The sequence below is a fragment of the Brachionichthys hirsutus genome, unplaced genomic scaffold, assembly GCF_040956055.1.
Source record: "Brachionichthys hirsutus isolate HB-005 unplaced genomic scaffold, CSIRO-AGI_Bhir_v1 contig_1472, whole genome shotgun sequence".
NCBI lineage: Eukaryota > Metazoa > Chordata > Actinopteri > Lophiiformes > Brachionichthyidae > Brachionichthys > Brachionichthys hirsutus.
This window is the reverse complement of record NW_027180430.1, coordinates 91,744-112,149: the sequence shown is the minus strand read 5'-3', so window position 1 is coordinate 112,149 and position 20,406 is coordinate 91,744. Positions and strand designations below refer to the sequence as shown.

The 20,406-nt window shown below is 47.5% G+C and overlaps 2 protein-coding genes and 1 long non-coding RNA gene across 3 annotated transcripts; 1 reads left to right on the top strand and 2 right to left on the bottom strand.

The window, feature by feature from the left end:
• The first annotated feature begins 2,671 nt into the window (after positions 1–2,671).
• Positions 2,672–6,168, top strand: LOC137914858 (transforming growth factor beta-2 proprotein-like). Its single transcript, XM_068758353.1, has 7 exons — positions 2,672–3,038; positions 3,309–3,472; positions 3,591–3,723; positions 3,812–3,922; positions 4,280–4,460; positions 4,659–4,812; positions 6,010–6,168. Exons 1-7 carry the CDS (start codon positions 2,672–2,674, stop codon positions 6,166–6,168), a joined length of 1,269 nt encoding a protein of 422 aa, XP_068614454.1.
• Positions 6,169–10,074: 3,906 nt separating this feature from the next.
• Positions 10,075–12,873, bottom strand: LOC137914860 (uncharacterized). Its single transcript, XM_068758355.1, has 6 exons — positions 12,685–12,873; positions 12,430–12,547; positions 12,109–12,269; positions 11,651–11,837; positions 11,286–11,419; positions 10,075–11,179 (listed from the first exon to the last, which is right to left on the bottom strand). Exons 1-6 carry the CDS (start codon positions 12,871–12,873, stop codon positions 10,106–10,108), a joined length of 1,863 nt encoding a protein of 620 aa, XP_068614456.1. The 3' UTR covers positions 10,075–10,105.
• A 6,233-nt stretch (positions 12,874–19,106) lies between these two features.
• LOC137914877 (uncharacterized) lies at positions 19,107–20,106 on the bottom strand. The gene is made up of 3 exons (XR_011106426.1): positions 19,989–20,106; positions 19,771–19,870; positions 19,107–19,240 (listed from the first exon to the last, which is right to left on the bottom strand). It is a non-coding gene; the product is annotated as an uncharacterized lncRNA (long non-coding RNA).
• Between the last annotated feature and the right edge of the window lie 300 nt (positions 20,107–20,406).

Below are 20,406 nucleotides of genomic sequence, written 5' to 3'. Positions count from 1 at the left end.
TGGACTTAATTTCTCTTTTTCAATAAAACTGTCCTGGTTTCAGCGGTTGATGTTATAATGGGGATATGGGGTTATTTCTATTATACACATGCTGAAATGTAGGTCCCGAGGCTCCACGAGCGAGAGGCGGGCTCTGAGCCCCATCTCGCCCTCTCTGAGGGTTTCACAAAGGGCCTCGGGCCAGATGACGTGGCAGCGGCTTGGCTGTATTTGTTTTTCAGGAAAAGAAGCAGGAAAAAAAAAATCAGGCTGGGTGGGAGGAGTTTCCTTTATTTTTATTTTCTGTCTTTCTTTTAAGCCACTCGGTGAAGCGCATGCACAACACCTGATGGTGCTGCTGGGGTAACCCACCGCTCTGGAGCAGGAGTCGGGACGGGAGCCCGTTTGTTTGAAGCTGCCGTTATCATTTTTAGAGACGTGCCAGGACACGGGATGAAGGGGGGGGGGGTTCCTGACCAGATGTTTCGAGGGAGACCGAGTCTCTCCTACCTTTCCCTTCTACTTAGAGCAATTATAGGTCTGCGCCCGCAACTATAATAATGGTATAATGGGATGGCAGCAAAGCAGCAATAAAAACCACCTCTGACAGATTAATAGTCCTCTCCAAATTCTGGGGTGTAATTAGGAATCAGACTGAAGAGCAACAGATCCTAGATTTAAAAGTTAGAAACGATAAAGTGAGCTGTGAAGCGATTTCATGAAGTGAGGATAATCCTCAGCTGTGTGCAAAAAGCAGGTTTACGATGAAAATCCCACAGATCCTGCCTGAAGCTGCATTTTGAGCTCTCCGGTTTGTCATTTTGATGTGTACCAAACTGTTTTGGGTGGGACCAGTAACTTCCTGGAGTCTGCACTGGTTTCCAGGCTCCTATTGAGTGGTTTGTATTTCACATTCAAAGGCAAATTCCTCTGCTTGCATTTGTAATGTGAAATAATGTCGGAATTAGGGAGCTCTAAGCGTGCAGTTAGGTGGATTTTGTTATTAACCTGATCAGTTTTTAGAAGCTGCCAACTTTGTGCTCAAACCAAATTTCAGATGTATTCACTTATAAGTAAATAAATCGAGAAATGAACAAACATAATCTTCCTATTGGTCCTACTTCATAATTCTCAATTTATGAAGTTTGGTTATGCTCAAATGATTTTTATGAGTCGTCTCAAGGCTAAAAAGTTTTTTTGAGAAAAACTGTCATAACGTGTTTATCCAAGAAATCTGGAATGACCACTTCCTTGTTCGACTAACCCACACTGTAAAAAAAAGGCAGGAAAAATGGGGAGAAAATTACAACGTGACGGATCGCTGGGGTGTTGAATGGTTCTTATTCCAGCATCAATGCCGGATGTTGTTTGACCAGAGGAATAACATCATCCAGACTAAACAGCAACTCCAGGCAGCCATCACCCCGCAGGATGACGTCAGGAGGCGCGTCAGTCCATGAGGGGGAGGATTACGGCTCCGATCAAACGCTGATGCAGGACTCGCTGATAAATGGTCGCCCTGTATCCCACTAGAGAAATGTAATTTCAGGCGTTTATGTTAATGCTTAAAGCAACATAATTATTACAAATCAAAAATATATAATAATATATAGGAACAAAACAAAAAACACATGCCGCGTTCCAAATAAAACCTGCGATGCGTCTGTAAATGAGTTCAGAGCTCCCTAAAGATATCTTCTGTAGCTCGTCGTTAATGTTTGACTTTAAAGAGAGATAATGGCGAGACATCAGAGGACTTGCATACATTTTTTTTTTTTTTTTAATCACAGTATACCTTCACTTTGGTGGGAAGTCGCTCCTCCCTCTTCCAGCCCCCCCCCCCCATCCCCGTCTGAGCCCGTCATGCTGGAGGTCTCAGCAGGCTGGGCGAGCTGAGGCGCTCTAATTTACTGTACAGTTTCCTGCCGTCGTTTTTAATACAAGGAGCTCTTTCATTTTCCGGCATGTATTTTTATGTCGTCGGACTTTTCCGTGTTTTGATGTTTATATGAGCAGAAATAAGAGACTCGACATAAATCAACAGTTTGTTGTTGTTGTTTTTTTCACCAGACCTTCTACAGACTGCGTTCTGTTTACCTGCAGCGGGGAATGGGAGGGTCTCGTTGGTGTAGTTTTTAAGCTGTGACTGGATTTTGTGGAAGCGGGCATGGGTGCGCTCTTCAGCCCACGGACGCGCCTGGTGGAGGAAGATCCACGGGAGGCGCGCCGCTTCACATGAACGGAGGATTTGCGACATGGGCTGAGATGCTGCTCATCTGAAAGCTGTTGAATGGAAGGATGGAAGACGGGAACCGGCACCGGGCAGCCACGGAGCTTCTGAACGCACCGGTTTTTAATTTTAATTAGCCAATTAATTGCCGGAAAAAAAAAAAAGCGCTTCCTGCGGTTGATTTGATAGATAAATATAATTTGATGTGTATTTCTGCATTCATGAAAATGTCTTCATGCGTCTGCTGGAACAATATCACACAATAATCCTAGCAGAATAAATATAAAGTCTGCGGATGTGTTTGATCTCTATCCACAGAAGATTCACCAAAACAGCCTAAATATTGGATTTATTTATTTTTCAACGCTTTTCTTCATGAGGGACCTCGAGACTCTGCTTTAGCTCCAAAGTCCAGCTCATCTGGTCTCCCTCCCGGGGCCCGCAGACCTCGTCACCGGGAGCATGTGGCTCCCGCGCCTCGCGCTGCTGCTGCTGCTGCTCCGGTTCTCCGGCGTGTTGCTGGTGGACGGGATCAACACGTGTCAGTCCATCAACCTGGACAAGCAGAAGTCCCGGCGCATCGAGGCGGTGCGGGGTCAGATCCTCAGCAAGCTGCGCATCCGGAGCCCCCCGGACGAGGACGAGGACGAGGACCCCCCCGCCGGCGCGGTGCCCCCGGAGGTCATGCTGCTCTACAACAGCACGCGGGAGCTGCAGAAGGAGCGCGCGCGTCTGGCCGAGGCCACGTGCGAGCGCGAGAGCAGCGAGGAAGACTATTACGCCAAAGAGGTGCAAAGGATCGACGTGGCGCCCCCCCGCAGCGACTCAAGTGAGTGTTGAACCGGTTCCGGGGGGAATAAAAACCAATGGATCCAGTAGAATGGAGGAGAGCTCTTATGGATTCTCTTTGAGCGCCATAGATCAGACCTGGGATATTACGCTGGGGCGATATTGTGTTTGTTTGATGCATTTCCAACATTACCTCAGGAATTAGAAACACAAACCTCCGTTCCATTGTGGTAACCGATCCATATGGTTGATCACCGGATTGTTTCTGGTGCTGAACCATTAACGTTGGTCATTCGTGGTCTCAATCCAGACGCGGTGCAGCCGCCGGCTCCAAACCGCCATTACAGAGTCGTCCGCTTCGACGTCAGCGGGGTGGACCTGACCAACGGCACCCTGGTCAAGGCCGAGTTCAGGATCTTCAGAGCGCCCAACCCACAGGCCCGGGCCTCGGAGCAGAGGGTGGAGGTCTATCAGGTGAGCGGTGCACTGATGTAGTGTGTGTGTGTGTGTGTGTGTGTGTGTGTGTGTGTGTGTCGGCCTCCTCACAGCCTTGTTACTGTGTGTGTGTGTGTGTGTGTGTGTGTTATACCAGCTGCTGAGGCCAGATGAAGACAGCACCTCCACTGAACGTTACATTGACTCCCGTACGGTCCAGCTGAAGGCCAAGGGAGCCTGGATCTCCGTGGAGGTCACGGAAACCGTTAAGGACTGGGTGTCCGATCCGGGTCAGATTCAGCGGCAGGACATTTGCAGCGTTCATGGGCTGATCACAGTGTTCATCCTTCTCTCTCTCTCTCCTCTTACACTCATCAGAGAATAACGTCGGCCTGAAGTTGGGCATCCACTGTCCCTGCTGCACCTTCGTCCCGTCCACCAACAACATCGTTCCCAATAAGAGTGAGGAGCTGGAGGCTCTTTTTTCAGGTTTGTTACAGAACATATTGGTGCCAAACTCTTTGAACTCCTGTCCAACCTGGTCACCCCCCCCATGGAGAACCTCAGCATCCTCATCTCCGCCACTTCTAGCTCCGCCTCCCGTCTTTTCCTCAGAGCCACTGTCTCGTAGACCTTTCCCTTCATCCTCGCTGACTCTCTCCTATCACAGAGCACACCTGATACTTTCCTCCACCCGGTCCAGCCTGCCTGCACACGACTCTACACTTCCTTTCCGCATTCTCTCCATCACTCTGCGCTGTTGACCCTCAGTACATGAAGTCCTCTACCTTCTTTACGTCTATTCCTTGTAACCTCAACTTGTAGCTGTTATATTCCTCTCTGCAGGCGTGGACGATGAGAGGCTTCGGCAGATTAGGAAGCCCGGCCAGGTTAAGGGCCAGGCGGATTTCAGCGCCAAGACTCCACACCTCATCCTCACCTTGCTGCCCAGTGACAGGGTGGATAACCCCGCCAAGAAGAGCCGCAAGAAGAGGGCTGCTGCCTCAGACCCCACGACCTGCTCCCGGTAGGACGCCAGCTGGCCACCAAACAGCAGAGACATTTTATAATAAGGAAATCTAGTCGCGTTGGGCAGCGCATTTTTGCGTTCGTCCCCTCTGACCCCAGACCCATGACTCAAACTATGCGTGGCAAAACAATATGACCCTGTATTTGGACTGCAGGCCAGTAGACATGAACTATTTCTGTGTATGTTGTATCTCAGTGGTTCGGACCAGGGCTGCTGCCTGCGCTCGCTCTACATCGACTTCAGGCGCGATCTCAACTGGAAATGGATCCACGAGCCCAAAGGCTACAAGGCAAACTTCTGTGCCGGCAACTGTCCTTACCTCTGGAGCGCCAACAACCACTACAACATGGTGAGCCGTTCAGGGTCATCCGTTTTAAATTACGTGTGGCCAGGGCTGGATGTTTAAGCTCAATGCCTGTAGTACCAAGTATTGAATACTGTGAAGCTTCAAATACTGAAATCAAACCCTACGATCGGCGTCTGATGTAAGTAAATGCGTGTTTTTATTGGGGCTACATGTGTTTAGTCACTGATCAATATTTAAGAAGTTTGCCTGCAGAGTTTTTAGGTGTCTTCTATGCTTTAGTGTCGCAACCCCTCCAGCCCGTCAGCGACAGTTTTGTAGACGTGACAGACGCCTGACAGATGATGGAAATAGAAACCATCTCCACTTACAAAACAGTCCAAACCCTCCAGTTCAAACAAAAAGCAGCTCCTGGAATGTCAGGAAACATATTTTGCATCTTGTCTCTCTAGTAAAACGCTCTGGTTTCAACCCGAGCACCTTTCAACTCAACTTTAACGTATAGAAACCTTGACATGTGGGTGATGTTTGCCTTTAAATGAGCTTTAAGTGCATCGTTTGTGGCTACTAAACACCGTCGTTAGCTAAAGCTGGCTAACCCCAGCGTCATAAATCGGCCGTCGCCTCGGCAGACTGTCACAGAGCATATAGCTTCATGTAGCCGAGCTGCGCGGCTCGCAGCCCGTCTGTCTTCTTCACGCAGCGGCTCCTACAGAACCTCAGAACTTTTATTCCCTCATGTCTGTAATTGTGGTACAAATTCACAGAACTTTCACGTTTATTGGACTCATAAATCTGCTCCAATTAAACATTTTGCTGCTCACACCCAGCGGCTGGCTGGTCCGCTGAGCTAGCACAAATATAAGGGGGGGGGGGGGGGGGGGGGGGAAACGGCTAGCTTGAAGACTTTATTAATAATCCTGCCAGGTAAAAAGCTAAAGTTTACCTGGCAGGATTATTGGGGACAGATTTAATACATTTGCATTTGTTACGTTTTTCCCCCAACTGGGGAAAAACGTTCCTATTCCATTGCAAAATGTGCTTGACATCAGCGCTTCTCTATGAAGCTCCTACATACTGTATGTATGCTGTAATAAGAGCAAAGACAAAACACAAGTAAAGACATTTTCTCATGTGAAATCACCACAAGCAAAAAAAAAACCCCATTTGGTCATGGAGAAAACTCATCATTCATGTTCAAGCACTGATTAAAAATAGATTTGTGTTTTCTCCTCTGGCCAGATCCTGCCTCTGTACAACAAGCTGAACCCGGAGGCCTCCGCCGCACCCTGCTGCGTCCCTCAGGACCTGGAGCCCCTCACCATCATGTACTTCATAGGCCGCACGCCACGCGTTGAACAACTGTCCAACATGGTGGTTAAATCCTGTAAGTGTCGCTGAGCCCGGAAGAAAAACCATCACAGGGCGATAAACTGCAAACTGGCGTTCACGGATGATGGATCCTTTTGTTCATTAATGTTTAGAAAACGTTTGAGAATTTATATTTTTATGCTTCCTGACTCAAATATCACGACTTTGCTCCCATTCTTTAATTCATGAAAACCTTTTTTCAATTTTCTTAAATCTGGAATTTCTCATTTCATTTCGGACTCTGTAAATATGGCAACGTAAATGTATTTGCACCTGTACCTGTGCTTGGATATTAAAGAGGGATTTGTGTGACTTGGCCAAATTCTGTCTGTATGAAAAGGATTCTTTTTAATCAGGATTTTGATCCTGCAGCCGTGGATGGAGCAGAGGGAGCTGGACGGCTGTGCATGTTTGCTTTGGGTGAAGGTGTTGCTAGAAAGGCGATGGCGCGGAGATCTTTAAGGCGAAGGAGGCCGGGAGCAGATAGGAAGGAGAGAGAGGAGCTGTGTCCAAGCACGGGGCGCTGCCAGCCCTCTGCGGTCCCAGGCTGAAATCTGCCCGGCGTAAACAGGATGTGAAAGATTTCCAGACACCAACCCTACCACTCACGGAACGCTAGATTTAAATCTCTCTCTCTCTCTCTCGCTCTCTCGGTTCTGGGATTTGTGGTGGGAGGAGAGAGCGAGAGAAAAGAGAGGCTTTGAAAATGAGACGCTGGATCATAGGGCTGTATTTGGAACTAGTTTGGAAGGTGGTGTTTTGCAGCCTTAGCAAATTTGTAACTGTTTGGGTCTGGCTCAAACATTCCGAAATCACACTCTCATGCTCATTTTTCCCAGCTGTTGACTCATTGCTGTTTATATTTTTGTCACATCAGTCTCACTAATCACTCGCACACAAATTCGGTCTGCTCACCCGAGAATCCTCCCTGAACCACTTTTGACAGAATGCTGAAAAAAACAACATGCCCCGAGCTGATTTTAAATATAGGCTCTCTGGTATGCCAGCGGTCTGCGTGCGTTTGTGAGAGACGGAGGGCAACTGGGTGTGTGTGTGTGGGGGGGGGGGGGGGGGGGGCTGGTGAGGTCAGACATACATTGATAGAGCAGACATTATCAGCTTTGATTGTGATTGTCCCGTGTTCTCTGAGGGGGCCCGGCAGGAAGATGGATATGATACATGTTGGTTTTTTCTTGTTGGTGCGAGAATGTGTTTTGTTTTTGAATAGAAAGCGCTCCATTCTGACAGGCACACAAGGTTGTCGCAGCAACATCCGTTTGTGGATCAGAGCTTTTTCATCAATTCACTAAAATTATAGAGGGTGAGCTCATGATGTCGCAGTAGGTGGCGTTTGCTGCGGTCGCACCGACTAAGTTCATGAAAACACAAAATACACATCTAAAATAAGAATGAGCGGTTGTTCATTCGACTGTACAATTACATTTAACAAGAAATCAAAGCTTTTCACAGATCGTCCTAAAGAAGAAACTTACAGAAAGAACTGGAATCAGGCGCTGAAATGTAGAAATCTTTTTTTTTTTTTAATCCCCAGAGAATTTATCACTTTTTCCAAAAATGCCTTCAGTCCATTCATTTTGTGCAGCTGCTTATGTTGTGCAGGTGTGCCAGGAGGCTGGACAAGTCGCCAGTTCATCACAGGGCTCCATAGAAAAACAAACAACCGACCATACTCACATTCACCTATATGAGCACTGAATCACCTCCTCTGGACTGTGGAAAGAAGCTGGAGAACCCAGACGGGACCCAGAGGGAACCCACACAGGCATGGCCCACGGCCTCAAGTGGCATTGAGGCTACAGTGCTACCCACTCTGCCTCTGTGTCGCCATCCAGAAGCTTAACGTAGGTAAAAAAAAAAAAAACGTTTCAGCCTCCCAAAGTCTTCCTCATCATGCATCCACAAGCATCAAGCAAGCCGGGCTTTTTTTTTTATTCATGACAATAATTTATAGTTTGATTTATTCCCAGTTTCAGTTTCCTTTTCCAAAGGTGGCCATGCGTCAGGATGTTTCGCCTCTCAGTTCCACTGAGGCGTGTTACAGTGGGCGAGTGATGCCAGTGCTTAGTAGCGCCAGCGCCAGCGCCAGGAAATACGCGTTTCTGATTTGCTCAGAGTGGAGTGGGAGGGTCTCGTTTCGTTAGTTTTGTTCTTTTATTAATATTCTCAGCGTTGTTGTTGTTGTTAGCGTGAAGACGCAGGACTTTACTGGATCGTGTCATTAGGCCCATCAAGTGCAGCTTTGTGTCCAAGAACTCCCCTCACCTTCAGGTGGCGTTGGGCCCCCCCACCTCCTCAGTGCACCTCCTCTACATAGCTGTGGTTATTTTTTACACCAGTTGTGGCATGCGTCTTGATTAAAGGCAGAAATCTCAGATATTTATAAAAGAAAGTCAAAAGTAACCGGGTTTCTAGATGCTTTCTAGAGTAAAGTTGGCGAACTGGGCCTTTAACTTATCCACGCTGCTCCTGCTGTTGAAGTAGAGATCCAAACTGTTCTCAGCCGCACTAAGAATGCAGCCTCAATCCGAGTGTGTGTTTGTCGGTGCACTGGTGAGCTGTGGTGAGGCTCCCTCCCCCTGAGTAAACTAGACCCAGCATCTGTTAGTCTTTTCCAGTTAACTACCTCTTGCTGCATGCAACCTGCACTTATCCCACCGTAGAGCGCCTCGCTCTGTCTCACACTAAGTCCCACTGTTCTTGGAGAGGGAAAGCCTGCTGTGGATATTGACCACCTCACACACACACACACGCACACACACACCCCTCTATAACGTGTGCATGTAGACCCTAAAAGCCACCAAACACACCCATATATACACACACACACACGCTGCTTGTTTCCTAATAGTGTCACAGCTCTGGGTATTTACGCTCTCGTGCACCAATACCGACCCAAACTATAAGAGATCCTTTGAAAACGTCTGGAAAATGTTGTCTAGGATGTCAGCGAGCGATCGCACCAACGGCTTTGCATCAAATAGAACATGCCTTGCATTCATGGTCACATTTAAACCGTTCCTATTTATTTATGGATGTTGAATCCCGCTCTTGGGCCAACAGTCCACTGTAAATACAACATTTGTAAAGTCATGCAAGCACCAAAGTGGCGAGGAGAAAAGAGAGTAAACAGAGGAAACCAATCTGAGGCCGCTGCTGCATTGAAGCCGTATTTTAAGAGGCTTCTGAACTCGAAGACCCCACGGAGTCAAACCCGCAGCGGCCTGACCGTTCCCGTTTGGAACAGAAGGGGGCGACACTGCCACGATATCCATCTGAAAATGTTGTCCCTCCCTCACGCTTAGAAAAAGACTAAAGGTTCATTGATGTTCAACATTAAAGGAGAACACGGATACAGACAGAGCCTTCTGGACGACGTAGATAAAACGCTTCTTCAACATGTCTCCGATACGATGGAGAATTCCTCCTGGACAAACTCTCCACCCACACATTCCAGTGTGTTTGTGCGCCACAGACAAACACCATGTACCTTGCTGCTGCTGCTGCTGCTGCTGACGTGACTTACTTTTTGCCCGTCTCCTCTTTTTTAAGTAAAGCATCAGTTCTCTCAACCTCGTCTTCAGTCAGTCCAACCGCAGCAGATCCAGACACGCCCTGTCTCATGATCAGCTTTATTGTCTTAGAAAATATCTCCTCTGCTCTCTCCGAGCTTTCTTAAATTTTAATTTGTATTACGGTATTACTGTATTTACTTCTTTCTACCTCAGGCGTAGGAACACACAGCTACACATAACTGGTGGTGTTTAAACATGTGATAAAGTTCTCAAGACTTAAAGCGTAGATTTTGGGACAGCCCTATTAACATAGCATACCTGCAGAACTGAGGCTAAGCATAATAATAAAAATGCATCTTTGATGGTGAGATGTGCTCATGGTAGATGCAAGCGCTCAGTCGGCTTCGAACCCGCAGCTCTGGTGAAGTCTTGCCTTAGAGCGGCAGCGCCGAGCTTGTTTGGGTCCCTGGTGCCAAGTCTGAAAGAGAAGAGCGTGGAGGTGGAGTGGGGGGGTTTGAAGGCGGACGCTCAGTGTCGGGCCTCCTCACCTGCAGGGGGCTCCACTTGTGAGACAGCTGCCTTCTTAAGCTCCTCCTCTTTGGTTTTTGTGGTTTTCTCCGGTTCTCGCTTGCTGCTGAAAGGCCACGGTCGCTCAGAGTGTCTGAGGACTCGTCGATGTAAGCCAAGTTCTCGCCAAAGAAATCCAGCAGCTGGCAGTTGGCCGAAGAGGCGATGTTGAGCGCGGCGGAGGGGAGGAGGATCGGATGGCAAGAAGAGGGAATGAAAGGAGTAAATGGGGTGAAGTGAGGGGGCAAAACGGCGGCAGGTGCCCCCGGTTTGCCCCCCTGGTTTGCTTTATATTCATGTTCCTCTCCTGAAACCAGTTCAGTTTTGTCCCGTGTTGCGTTCATGTCTGTGACTCCGCCCTCCTCCATCCTGCTGGGTGCATGACAGGGCTGGAAACTGTGGAGGGCAAAGCAGGATGAGGAGACGGAGGAGGCATCTGATCCGGAGTCAAAAGGAGACTCGGATCCAGATAGGGATCCTCCCGGCAAGGCGGCGCCTGTCGAGTCCAGCTCTGAGGCGGAGTGGGCCACAGGGAGGGAGAACGAGCGGGGCAGCAGGGGAGGAAATGGCCTGCCCTCCACCTGCAGACCCACGGCAGGGTCAGCCTTCGATCCAGGGCACAATCTATCTCCAGCAGCCCTGACTCGGGGTCTGGATTTTGCTGACCTCTCACAAGACGAATGGGCCTCCAGCTGGCTCATGGAGCTAAAGAGGCTGGCCCACTGGTTCGGTAGGCGTCCATTTTCAGCTCCTCCTCGAGCCCAGTGTCCCAGAGTGGCCTGGGCTCCCCGACGGATGCGGCGGCGCTCACTACGTTTCCAGCGCCGGCGCTGCAGGAGGAAGGGGTCGTTGAACTCCAGAGGATTGGGGATGTGAAAGTCCATGGACATGTTCTGAATGTTCTGAGTCCAGTCGGTAGCGTGAGCTCTCAACTCCTCCATCTGAGGGTGAGAGACAGAGAGAGACGGAGACATAAGTCGGGGGGGGGGGGGGGGGGGCAGCCCATGAGAGTAGCTGCTCCTCTCTTGGGTCGCATCTAGCGCTCACCTCAGCGCGAGTCCTCTTAGATAGCACCCGTAGCCAGTTGCCTATCATGGTGAGGATAGAAGCAAAGTAGGCAAGACCAAACACGATCCACAGCAACACCAGCAGCTTGTACACCAAGCCATCAGGGCCGCCGCCTACACACAGACGACATGACCTCAGCTGGGGTTCCATGTGCCGCTGGGTTCCGCTCAGCTCCACAGAGAGTTCTAGTATTCCTACTATTTTGATTCGTGTCACGAGATCCCTAAGTGACGTCTCTGGTCGACGTGAGACTCGTTCCACAGCTGACCCGTGGGCTCCGACCCTGGGAAACCATTTTACTACCTTGCAATGTTGTGAACAACTTCTATCCCGGGTGCCGTCACCTGCTACATAGTCGCCGAAACCGAGAGTGGTGAGCGTGATCACCACGAAGTAGAAGGACTCCAGGAGAGACCAGTGTTCCGCTCTCTCAAACACAACCGTCGGCACAGCCAGGAAGATCAAGCAACCAATCAGGATGGAGAGAACAGCTGAGATCACTCGCACAGTGGTCGGCCGGACTTTACGCTTCTGAGAGACAGAAACAGAAATGAGGTTTAAACAATACTCAACCCGTTTATTGCTGTGACATCACAGCAATAAACCAGAATAATCTGAGACTCAAAAATAAAGTTTTCACATCATAAAAACAGCAATAACAATAAAGCTCATTGCGTTTAAAGTGAACAAGACGTGATGTTATAATGTAAAACATTTTAAAGAAAGTACAAACACAATGAAAGAGGAGCAGATTAGCTGCGACTAATAAATCCATTCCACGCTCAGGGTGAAACGTTCTCACCAGGAAGAGCGTCTCGATCTTCCCTACAACTCTCCGCAGCACCGTGGCCATGTGGTCGCCCACGCCAGCGAGCAGGATGCCGAACATGGGGATGCCCACCAGGGCGTAGCACACACAGAACAGCTGGCCGTACAACGTCTGAGGAGACAGGTTCCCAAAGCCTGTTCAACAAAAACAACACATCGTTGCCATGGACACTAGTCCCATAACCAGCCAGCCAATCTTTTAGACTTGCAGGTACGCACTCTTTCCATTCGTGGTCTTCCCCTAAGACAGCTGGTCATTGTTGTGGGAGCTACAAAGTGCACAGCGCCCACCTACCTATGGTAGTAATGATGGTACCACAGAAGAAGAAGGCGGAGGCCAGGGTCCAGCGGCTGGTGATGTTGGCTGGAGGGTTGACTACGTCCAGCCCTGCCTCCACTGCTGACACGACGCCCTGCAGGAAAAGGATCACGTCTTGTGTTATCAATCTTTGGGATGTCAACCTAAAAGTATCAGTTAGTAGTTACACTAAAGTCACATTCACCGTCAGCGTTTATGTAACGAGGAGTCGCTTACTGTCTCCAATGGTACCTTCAAGAGCTCATTGAAGTCCACCTCGGTGATGCACGACTTATTCTGCAGGAAGCTTTGCTTGGTAGTGAGCAGGTCGTCGTAGGCCAAATTCTCATTAGGGACCTCCAAGGTGCGGAAAACAAGCGCTCCCATTACCAGATACAGCACAACCCCCATCAACAGGGCAAAGAGGGTGGTACCCCGCATTTTCTCCCCGCTGACCCTCCAGGGTGAGGGGCCGGAGTCCAGGATCTGGTCGGGCTTTCAGTCGGGATACAGGGCACAGCTGGCCGGAAACGGGAAGTTACTTCAGAGAGGCACTCCGAGTGTGAGCGCGGAAACGAGTAAAGACGTCACACAAGTGTTCCTGGAAGGTTGACGGGCTTTAAAATCTGTATTTATACATCAGAGTGTCCGAAGAGGCGATCCCTGACAGTGAAAGTGAGACTTCAAGAGTACACTTAAGTCTTTTATTTATGAATACTCTTCTTATATCCCAACACATTAATCTGATACTTGTAATACAGATAGATATTTTACTTTAAATCAGGTCATAAAATGTTTTTATTAATAAAAACATGTGCCACTGAAACTTGAACAATCAGGAAATAATTACCTGGCTGTGTCAAAAACCCGCATCCATACCAGGATCCTGCTCCCTCAAGCTTAAGTTCCACATCTTTATCCTTATTCTTTAAAATCCATTCATCGATTAATAACCTTTTAGAAATACACCGAAGACACGCAAAGAAATCCTGGCAGCAAGGGCATCTGATTCCAGCACAGCCAGGGCCTGGCAGTTCGTTTTGGGACTACAAACTTAAAAGGTCATTTCCTGTTTTCTCAGGCTATCTTAAGACAAGGATGTCTGTACTTCCACTAAAAGCCGTGATCGTCTCACCGTGAGAAGAGCCTTTCCAATGTAAGAACTTTCTGTTAGGGTCTGTGTTCACTGCAGTGAGACTTCTAGAACTTTTGCTAATTGTAGCACAAAATAGTGGATGGATTTTTCACTGTGTTTGTTTGTTTGTTAGCAGGATTATGGAAAAACCTCTGGATGGATCTTGATGAATACAAATCTGAAGATGGGTCTTTGTCTAATTTAGATCCCATTCAATTTTGAGAATGATCCGAACACACATCTGGATACAAAAATATGGATTTTCCCATTTACTTATAATGGAGGCTTTTTCAAAAAAAGCACATCTTGCAAAAATATGCATTCAGTTGATTTTAAACTCACTTTTACGTCAGCTTGCACGGTGGGTAATACCTTAAATTCACAGAGAGCTCATCCAACACCGGGTGATGCAGAAATCCTTCCTCTCTTCCTGCTCTGCGTTCTCGCTTGTCCAACCTGTAGCGTTCAGGAGGGGATGATTGTCGTCTCTTTCGGCTTCTCAGCACACACACACACACACAAAAAACATGTGTAAAGGAATGGATGGGGTTTCAATCTGGAGCCGTTTCCTGTTTCTCTCTGCTTTCGCATTAAATAAGAGTTCAGATTGTGGACACTTCATCTTAATAACCAGGGAGGGACACCAGGCTCTCCTGCCTGTGGTCTCTCAAAAGATAAGAGTCTGCCAAAGCTCCAAAAATGATATTAACAAAACAAAAACAATGTTTCTTTGAAGAGCGTTTACCTTTAGAACAGAGACAGGATGAGGATTTTGGAGCTTCATGCTCAGGATCAGACTTTGACAATGTTCTGAGATTTCCCAGAGTCTGGCCATCTGTTAGCATTCTGCGCTAATGGACTGCTGGGGTTTGGTTCGGTTGGACAGCCCCGTGCTCTGCCCCCCCCCCTGGCATATTCTGATATTTTTCTATGACCGTGAGGGAGGGGGCCTTAGAAGAGAGCAGAACTGGTGCTGCTGAACCTTAAGTTAAACAGAGGGACAGGTCGGAGCATCAATCAGGATAGGAGCTGTTTGAAAGGACTCACGGGAGACGTAGCCGAGTGAACATTAGTGGAATTTTGTGGAAGATTGTTTCATTGGACTTAGCCAGCAAACAAAAAATAAATCCAACATCGAAACTTATTTTGTCTCAACATCAAACCTCGAGGGAAGAATAAGAGCATCTGTTGACGAGGAAGTCTCATCCACAGAGGAAGTTACAAATCAGGGAGGGAATAAAGGTCCTTTGAGATGCAATGACGTTCATAGGCAGTCAACAAAGACATCAGAGCGAGTTCATGTTACGTCTCTTCATCTCTAATTTCATGCTCATGCCCAAAAATGACACGGCTGTTTCAAGATAAGAGCCGAGAGAGAGAGAGAGAGAGATCACAGGAAAATAAGGGAATGTTTTAGAAAAGGCCAGAGAGCAACACCTGATCAAACCCGAGAAGCACACATTTCTGCTTATAAAGGGAAAGTAAACCACTGCATCAGACGGTCTCAATAACATTAACATTATAACTGTTGCTAAGTCCTTTGACAGAAACTTCTCTTCATGTCTTACCTTCAGTTTGGAGAAATGAAGCGATCAGAGTTTATCCCATGCAGCCTGCAGCACAGCGCTGTGTGCGCTTCTCCTTGGAAGGTGTTTCCCCATTCTGGTGACCATGCATCACTCTGAGAGAGGAGGAGATGGGAGAAGAAGCATTACGGCACCAGGAGCATGATCCAAGCCCCATCTCTACAGAGGAAGCGCAGAGTTTCCTGGGGGGGAGTGGTCTTGCCCTCTAAATCCTGGCCTTTCCTACTCGTCTTTTTGGGAAGTAAAGAACATAAATTTGTTTCTTCAAAGTCAAAGTTATGGTTTGCACATTTTTTCTTGCTCTTGAGGAGTAGGATCAAAGTTGGAGCGTCTAATTCCTCTATTCTTTAATTTTCTGTTTCAAGTCTTTGAGTACCTTCTCCATAATGTGTTCGAGACCGAGAGGCGAAGGGAGGGGGGTTTGCTAATTACGGAAACACTTACGTGATTAAACAAATATATTCCACAAGACTTTGAGGCGCTCTTCATCATTAAAGTCGAACTCATTTATACCAAATTGTCTCCTATTTGGAATCAAAAAAAAAACTGGTACACAACTTACATGAAATTATTTTTTTTAAAAAGTACCGGTATATGACCTTCAGATCGTTAAGATAAATGAATCCACAAGACAACAGCTAAATTAAGAGCACGTTTTATTCTAGTAACAAACACAAGGCAGATGCAGGCATATCAAATTGTCCATAAGAAGGCAACAAACACACTGTGAACTCACTAATCCTGACTCACTGCCAGAAGACTACAGATCCCAGAGATATTTAGGCAGCCGTCAGGGAGGAGACGTGTGTGGGTGTGTGTAGGCAAGGCAAGTGGAAGGCAATGGTGCCGAGAAAGGCAGTGATAGTCCACGCCGTCCTGTTCACACCCAACACGACGTCGACGACGACGCCACTAAATGAAACGCAAACGTGAAATAAAAGAGAAAAAAAAGCAGAGCTTTCACACAAATATGTCTGAAAACTTCGTCTGAAATTTACTCACAGGACACTTTCACATGCTCACGTCCAAATGTCAAGTGAAAGAGTCAGTGTGTCTCTTTGTGTTCCACACAGGCCACCAAAACATCTCTGAGTGATTTCATCAGAGCAAGCCGGTGTCCTGAGAGGCAAGTCTATCTAGAATCAGTTACTTTTACTATTCCTCCAAATCTATTTATCTTCACAGCGGCTGATCAGACAAAGAACATGTCACAGCATCTCCTGCTTATTATTCATTTCAATAAATGGTGCAAAATTCGTGGATTCACTCCTGGAGGCCAATTAAATGTGTGTAAAATCCAACTTTCACACATTAAATCACAACGTTGTAGAACAGCAAGTGAATGAGTGAAGCAGATTTAGCTTATTAGACATCTTTCACTCTGATTTAACGCCCTCTGAAGCCACAAGCCTTCTAAATGGTTCGGGATGCACAAGTCACTCCATCAACGACCAGATCAGATAAGTGTGTACACGAGGTTGTTAGTAGTAGTAGTAGTAGTAGTACCGGTAGTAGTAGTTAGTTCAGGCTAAACATGAAAATATCCTTTAACTAGGCTAAAATAAGAAAAGTGGTGACATCTTCTATCACAGGGGGAAATAGAACAAAATATACAGTCCGCATTCATGCACAAACAACATTTGTGCAAAAAAAGACAAAAAACATCTCAGATATAATCTAAGCTGTATCCATGTGTTCTGCTAGTAAACAAAGCTCCACAGGTTTTTGGTAAATTCATCACAGAGCTGACCACTGAGTGCTTGTGAGCGTTAAGACAGAGAAGCAGAGCGGCCGAAGGAGAAAGCAGCGGAGTGCGTCTCCATATATGGAGGGGAAAGCAAAGCAGGTTAGTCTGAGTCATAGGCATCCCCCCCCCCCCCCCCCCCTCTCTCTCCCACACATACACAAACACCGAGATGAAGACATACATGTTCACATTCACAGCTAATGTTTTTGTAAACGCCTGGCCTCTCCGAAAACACACGAGTGTCTAAAAAGAACCCAAGTGAAGTATTAAAAAAGAAGAACGTACACACAGTGTCACATTTTCACAGAAGGCCTCTCTGCTTCACCTTTTTGGAAAAAAAAAAACCTTTATAAGCTTCAGTGAGGCAAACTGGGCTGGACACACAAGCTAATGCTGAAACACTAAAACAAAAAGGTCCCTTTGGAAAAGTAGCTGCAATCGGCAACAAGCTCAAACTCTACTTCACCTAGAAATAAATATGTGTGTTCAAGAGGACTGATTGTGATGCACAGCTTCCACACGGCGATCAGAAGATGAGCTGGTGATGGCCCAGAGGCTTCATGCCCACAGTCGAGGCGCTCGGTGTGCAAAGACGTCCATGCGGGGATTGCAACCGCTTTGGGAGCTTTCCTGCTTTCATCTAGCGAATTCCGGCTGCTGGCGACCGGCCGGTCCCTGGAGACGGCAAGACAGAGGACTCAACACAAAGGAGGAAGATGTTCATCTTGAATGGAGACAAAATCAGTTTTTATCCAACTAAAATGGAAAAGAAAATGTATTCAATATTTGACATGGCTGCTAATAATCTGCAGATAACCGATCAAGTCTGCTCTCATTTAAGAAATGTATCCAAATTGATTAAAAGGAAATGTCAGAAATCTCTTATTACAGTTGAAGGTCCATCTTGCCCCCCCCCCCCCCCCCCAAAAAAAGCTCTCAAAATGAATCTAAACGGGAACAGAGACTAGCGGGTCAGTCTCCGGCGTTTACCTGTCGCTGCGTTTTAATCCGTCTCCTCCTGCTCTTGGTTCTTCTGAGTCACAGGCAGGACGGCCGTCCCCAACAAACCTCGTCTTACAATGTAAGGACACGAGGGACCGCTGGGGATGTCTGCAAACCCTGCAGGACAGGAAGAGAGCGAGACAGAGGAATAATGAGAGGGTAGCACGAAGGGAACAAATTAACAGGTACATCTGGAATAATGATGAGGAATCAACCTTTAACACAACACTTGTTTGGGAGGAGGCTGATCTTTTAAATTGGTTCCAGAATCATGCTAGTGTCTAGAAGCACAGATGAAGACATGTCTTATAGCTTTGACTGACCTTTGACCCGAAGGGCGAATGCTACAGAGGACTATCAGAAGCCACGTGATCAATATTGTGTTTCCAGCTCTCATTAACTGGCCATAATGTTATACTAATAACAATCATCTTGAAGCTGCTGCTGCTGTTGGACACACATTAAGATTCTGTCGTATATTAAATCATGTAATGGATCCAGTACTGAGAACGGACGGGGGAAATGTTTGCTTTGACATGACATAACCTTGTCTGGGAAAACGGAGGAAACCCGTAATATTAAAACAGAAAAGGTTTATCTACCAAAAAAGATTAATGTTGTTTCAGAACATTGCAGAAAAAGAAAAATATTTGCTCAGATTTCATCAACTGGAGGTCAAAAGTGGAGGTCTGGTGCTTCTTTTCACTGAAATGTAAGTAGAATAGAACAGCACATAAATGTAGTTCTAGCCCTATATCTATGGGGGGGGGGGGGCGGTTAGGGTCATTTTCTTTCTGTTCGGCCCAAAAACTTGCAGCTGATGAAATTACCTTTCATGACGACCTCTGGCAGTCCATAGGGTTCATATTCGGTGTCGTCGAAGGCGGCAGACAGCTGCGTTCTGTTCCGGCGGATTCTCTCGGCCAGGCTGGCCGGGTCGGCCGGGATGGGGAAGGAACCTGAAAACAGCACCGCGCCCCGCACCTCTTCCTCTCCCTCCTCCTCGGTTTGTGCGGATGCACAGCGGAATTGGACGGGATCTTGTGGAGCTCCGCCAGCATACGGACTTTCCTCCGTTTGACTGCCGACGCTTTTCACTTCTCTGCCCGGGGAACCATCGCTCGTGCTCGTTTGCCTGGAACCGTCTGGTTTGGCCTCAGGACTCCCAGCGTAACACTTGGACGCTTTGGTCTGCTTCGTTCCCGAGGCGGTGTGGGAATCTTTGCCGACGTGTTGACACGTCTGGGTTACCTCGGCGTCTCTCTTCTGTTTATGCTGTGATTGACCGCTCTTTGAAGGACGTGAGAAGTTGATCTCTTGGTTTTCTTTTTCAGAGTCCTGAGTCGAGAGAAAAACGGAACACTTACAATCCTCGTCCTACACGCGAAGAATATGCTGCGTCACCGAGAAGAGTTCTACGAACAAAGGGAACGCTCCGTTTTATAATCTCTTGTAAATCTGATCTCTAACAGTTTCTTTGGAGCGGTTTTATTGAACGACACAAAATTTAAATAATCAGAAAATAACTGGCAAATTACCAACCTGCCAAAAGACAAATTTAATCATTCGGTTTAAATAGAAATATTCCACATTCCATATTCTCTATTTCTGCTGATAGACCGCATCGAATGATGATAGAAAGGTGGTTTTGAGGAACAGTACGACATCACCGTGACAACCATGAAACATTTAGAAATAAAATGTTAACACGTCACTCTTCCATCCAATTTGACATTTGAGTGAAACTTTGCCCGAAACGTCCAATTAATACTTCTGGATGACAACATGAAGAGGACAGTGGTACCAGGATACCGTGTGTGTGTGTGTGTGGGGGGGGGGGGGGGGGGGGTCTGCAAATTCAAAGTCACCTGGTCAACACTGGCCGGATCCTGACTGATTTTCTGAAGCCCTGGAGTTTTCTTAGAAGGATGGAGACTCCTGGATTCGGGGAGGTTGCTGTGCTGCAGTCTTGTAGTGAAATAAGGGAGAAACATACAATAAAAAGTTAATGGCTACCATTTCCTTAAACGCCACCGTCATCTCACAGAGCTTCAAATGTAAATGATCCCCGACAGGAGTGCGTTACCTGGAGAACAACACGTGGCCCTGCAGTCTATTGGACGAGCAGGAGAGGAGCAACTCGTCCTCTCTGATGATCGTCACACACCCAGAGCTCTCCTTCACACCCGCGTGAGGTTTGTGAAGCGGGGCCCGGCCAGTCGGAGCAAGAAGCTGGCTCTGCTTCCCTGGCGGGATGTTGGTCGTCTCATCCGTCTGCAACCGACTCCGACTCTCGGGCTGGCCGTCAGTGCCGGGAGAGTCAAATGTTGGCGCTGGTTCAGAGGCGAGTCTCCACACAGCGAGCTCCAGAGCCTGCTGCTCAGTCTCCTCCGAGAGCGCCCGAATCTTCATCTGCAGCTCCACCACCTGGACAGAAAGGGAAGTGCAGATTCAATCAAGCGGCTTCCAAATAAAGCTCACAAAAGGATATAAAAAGTATTTCT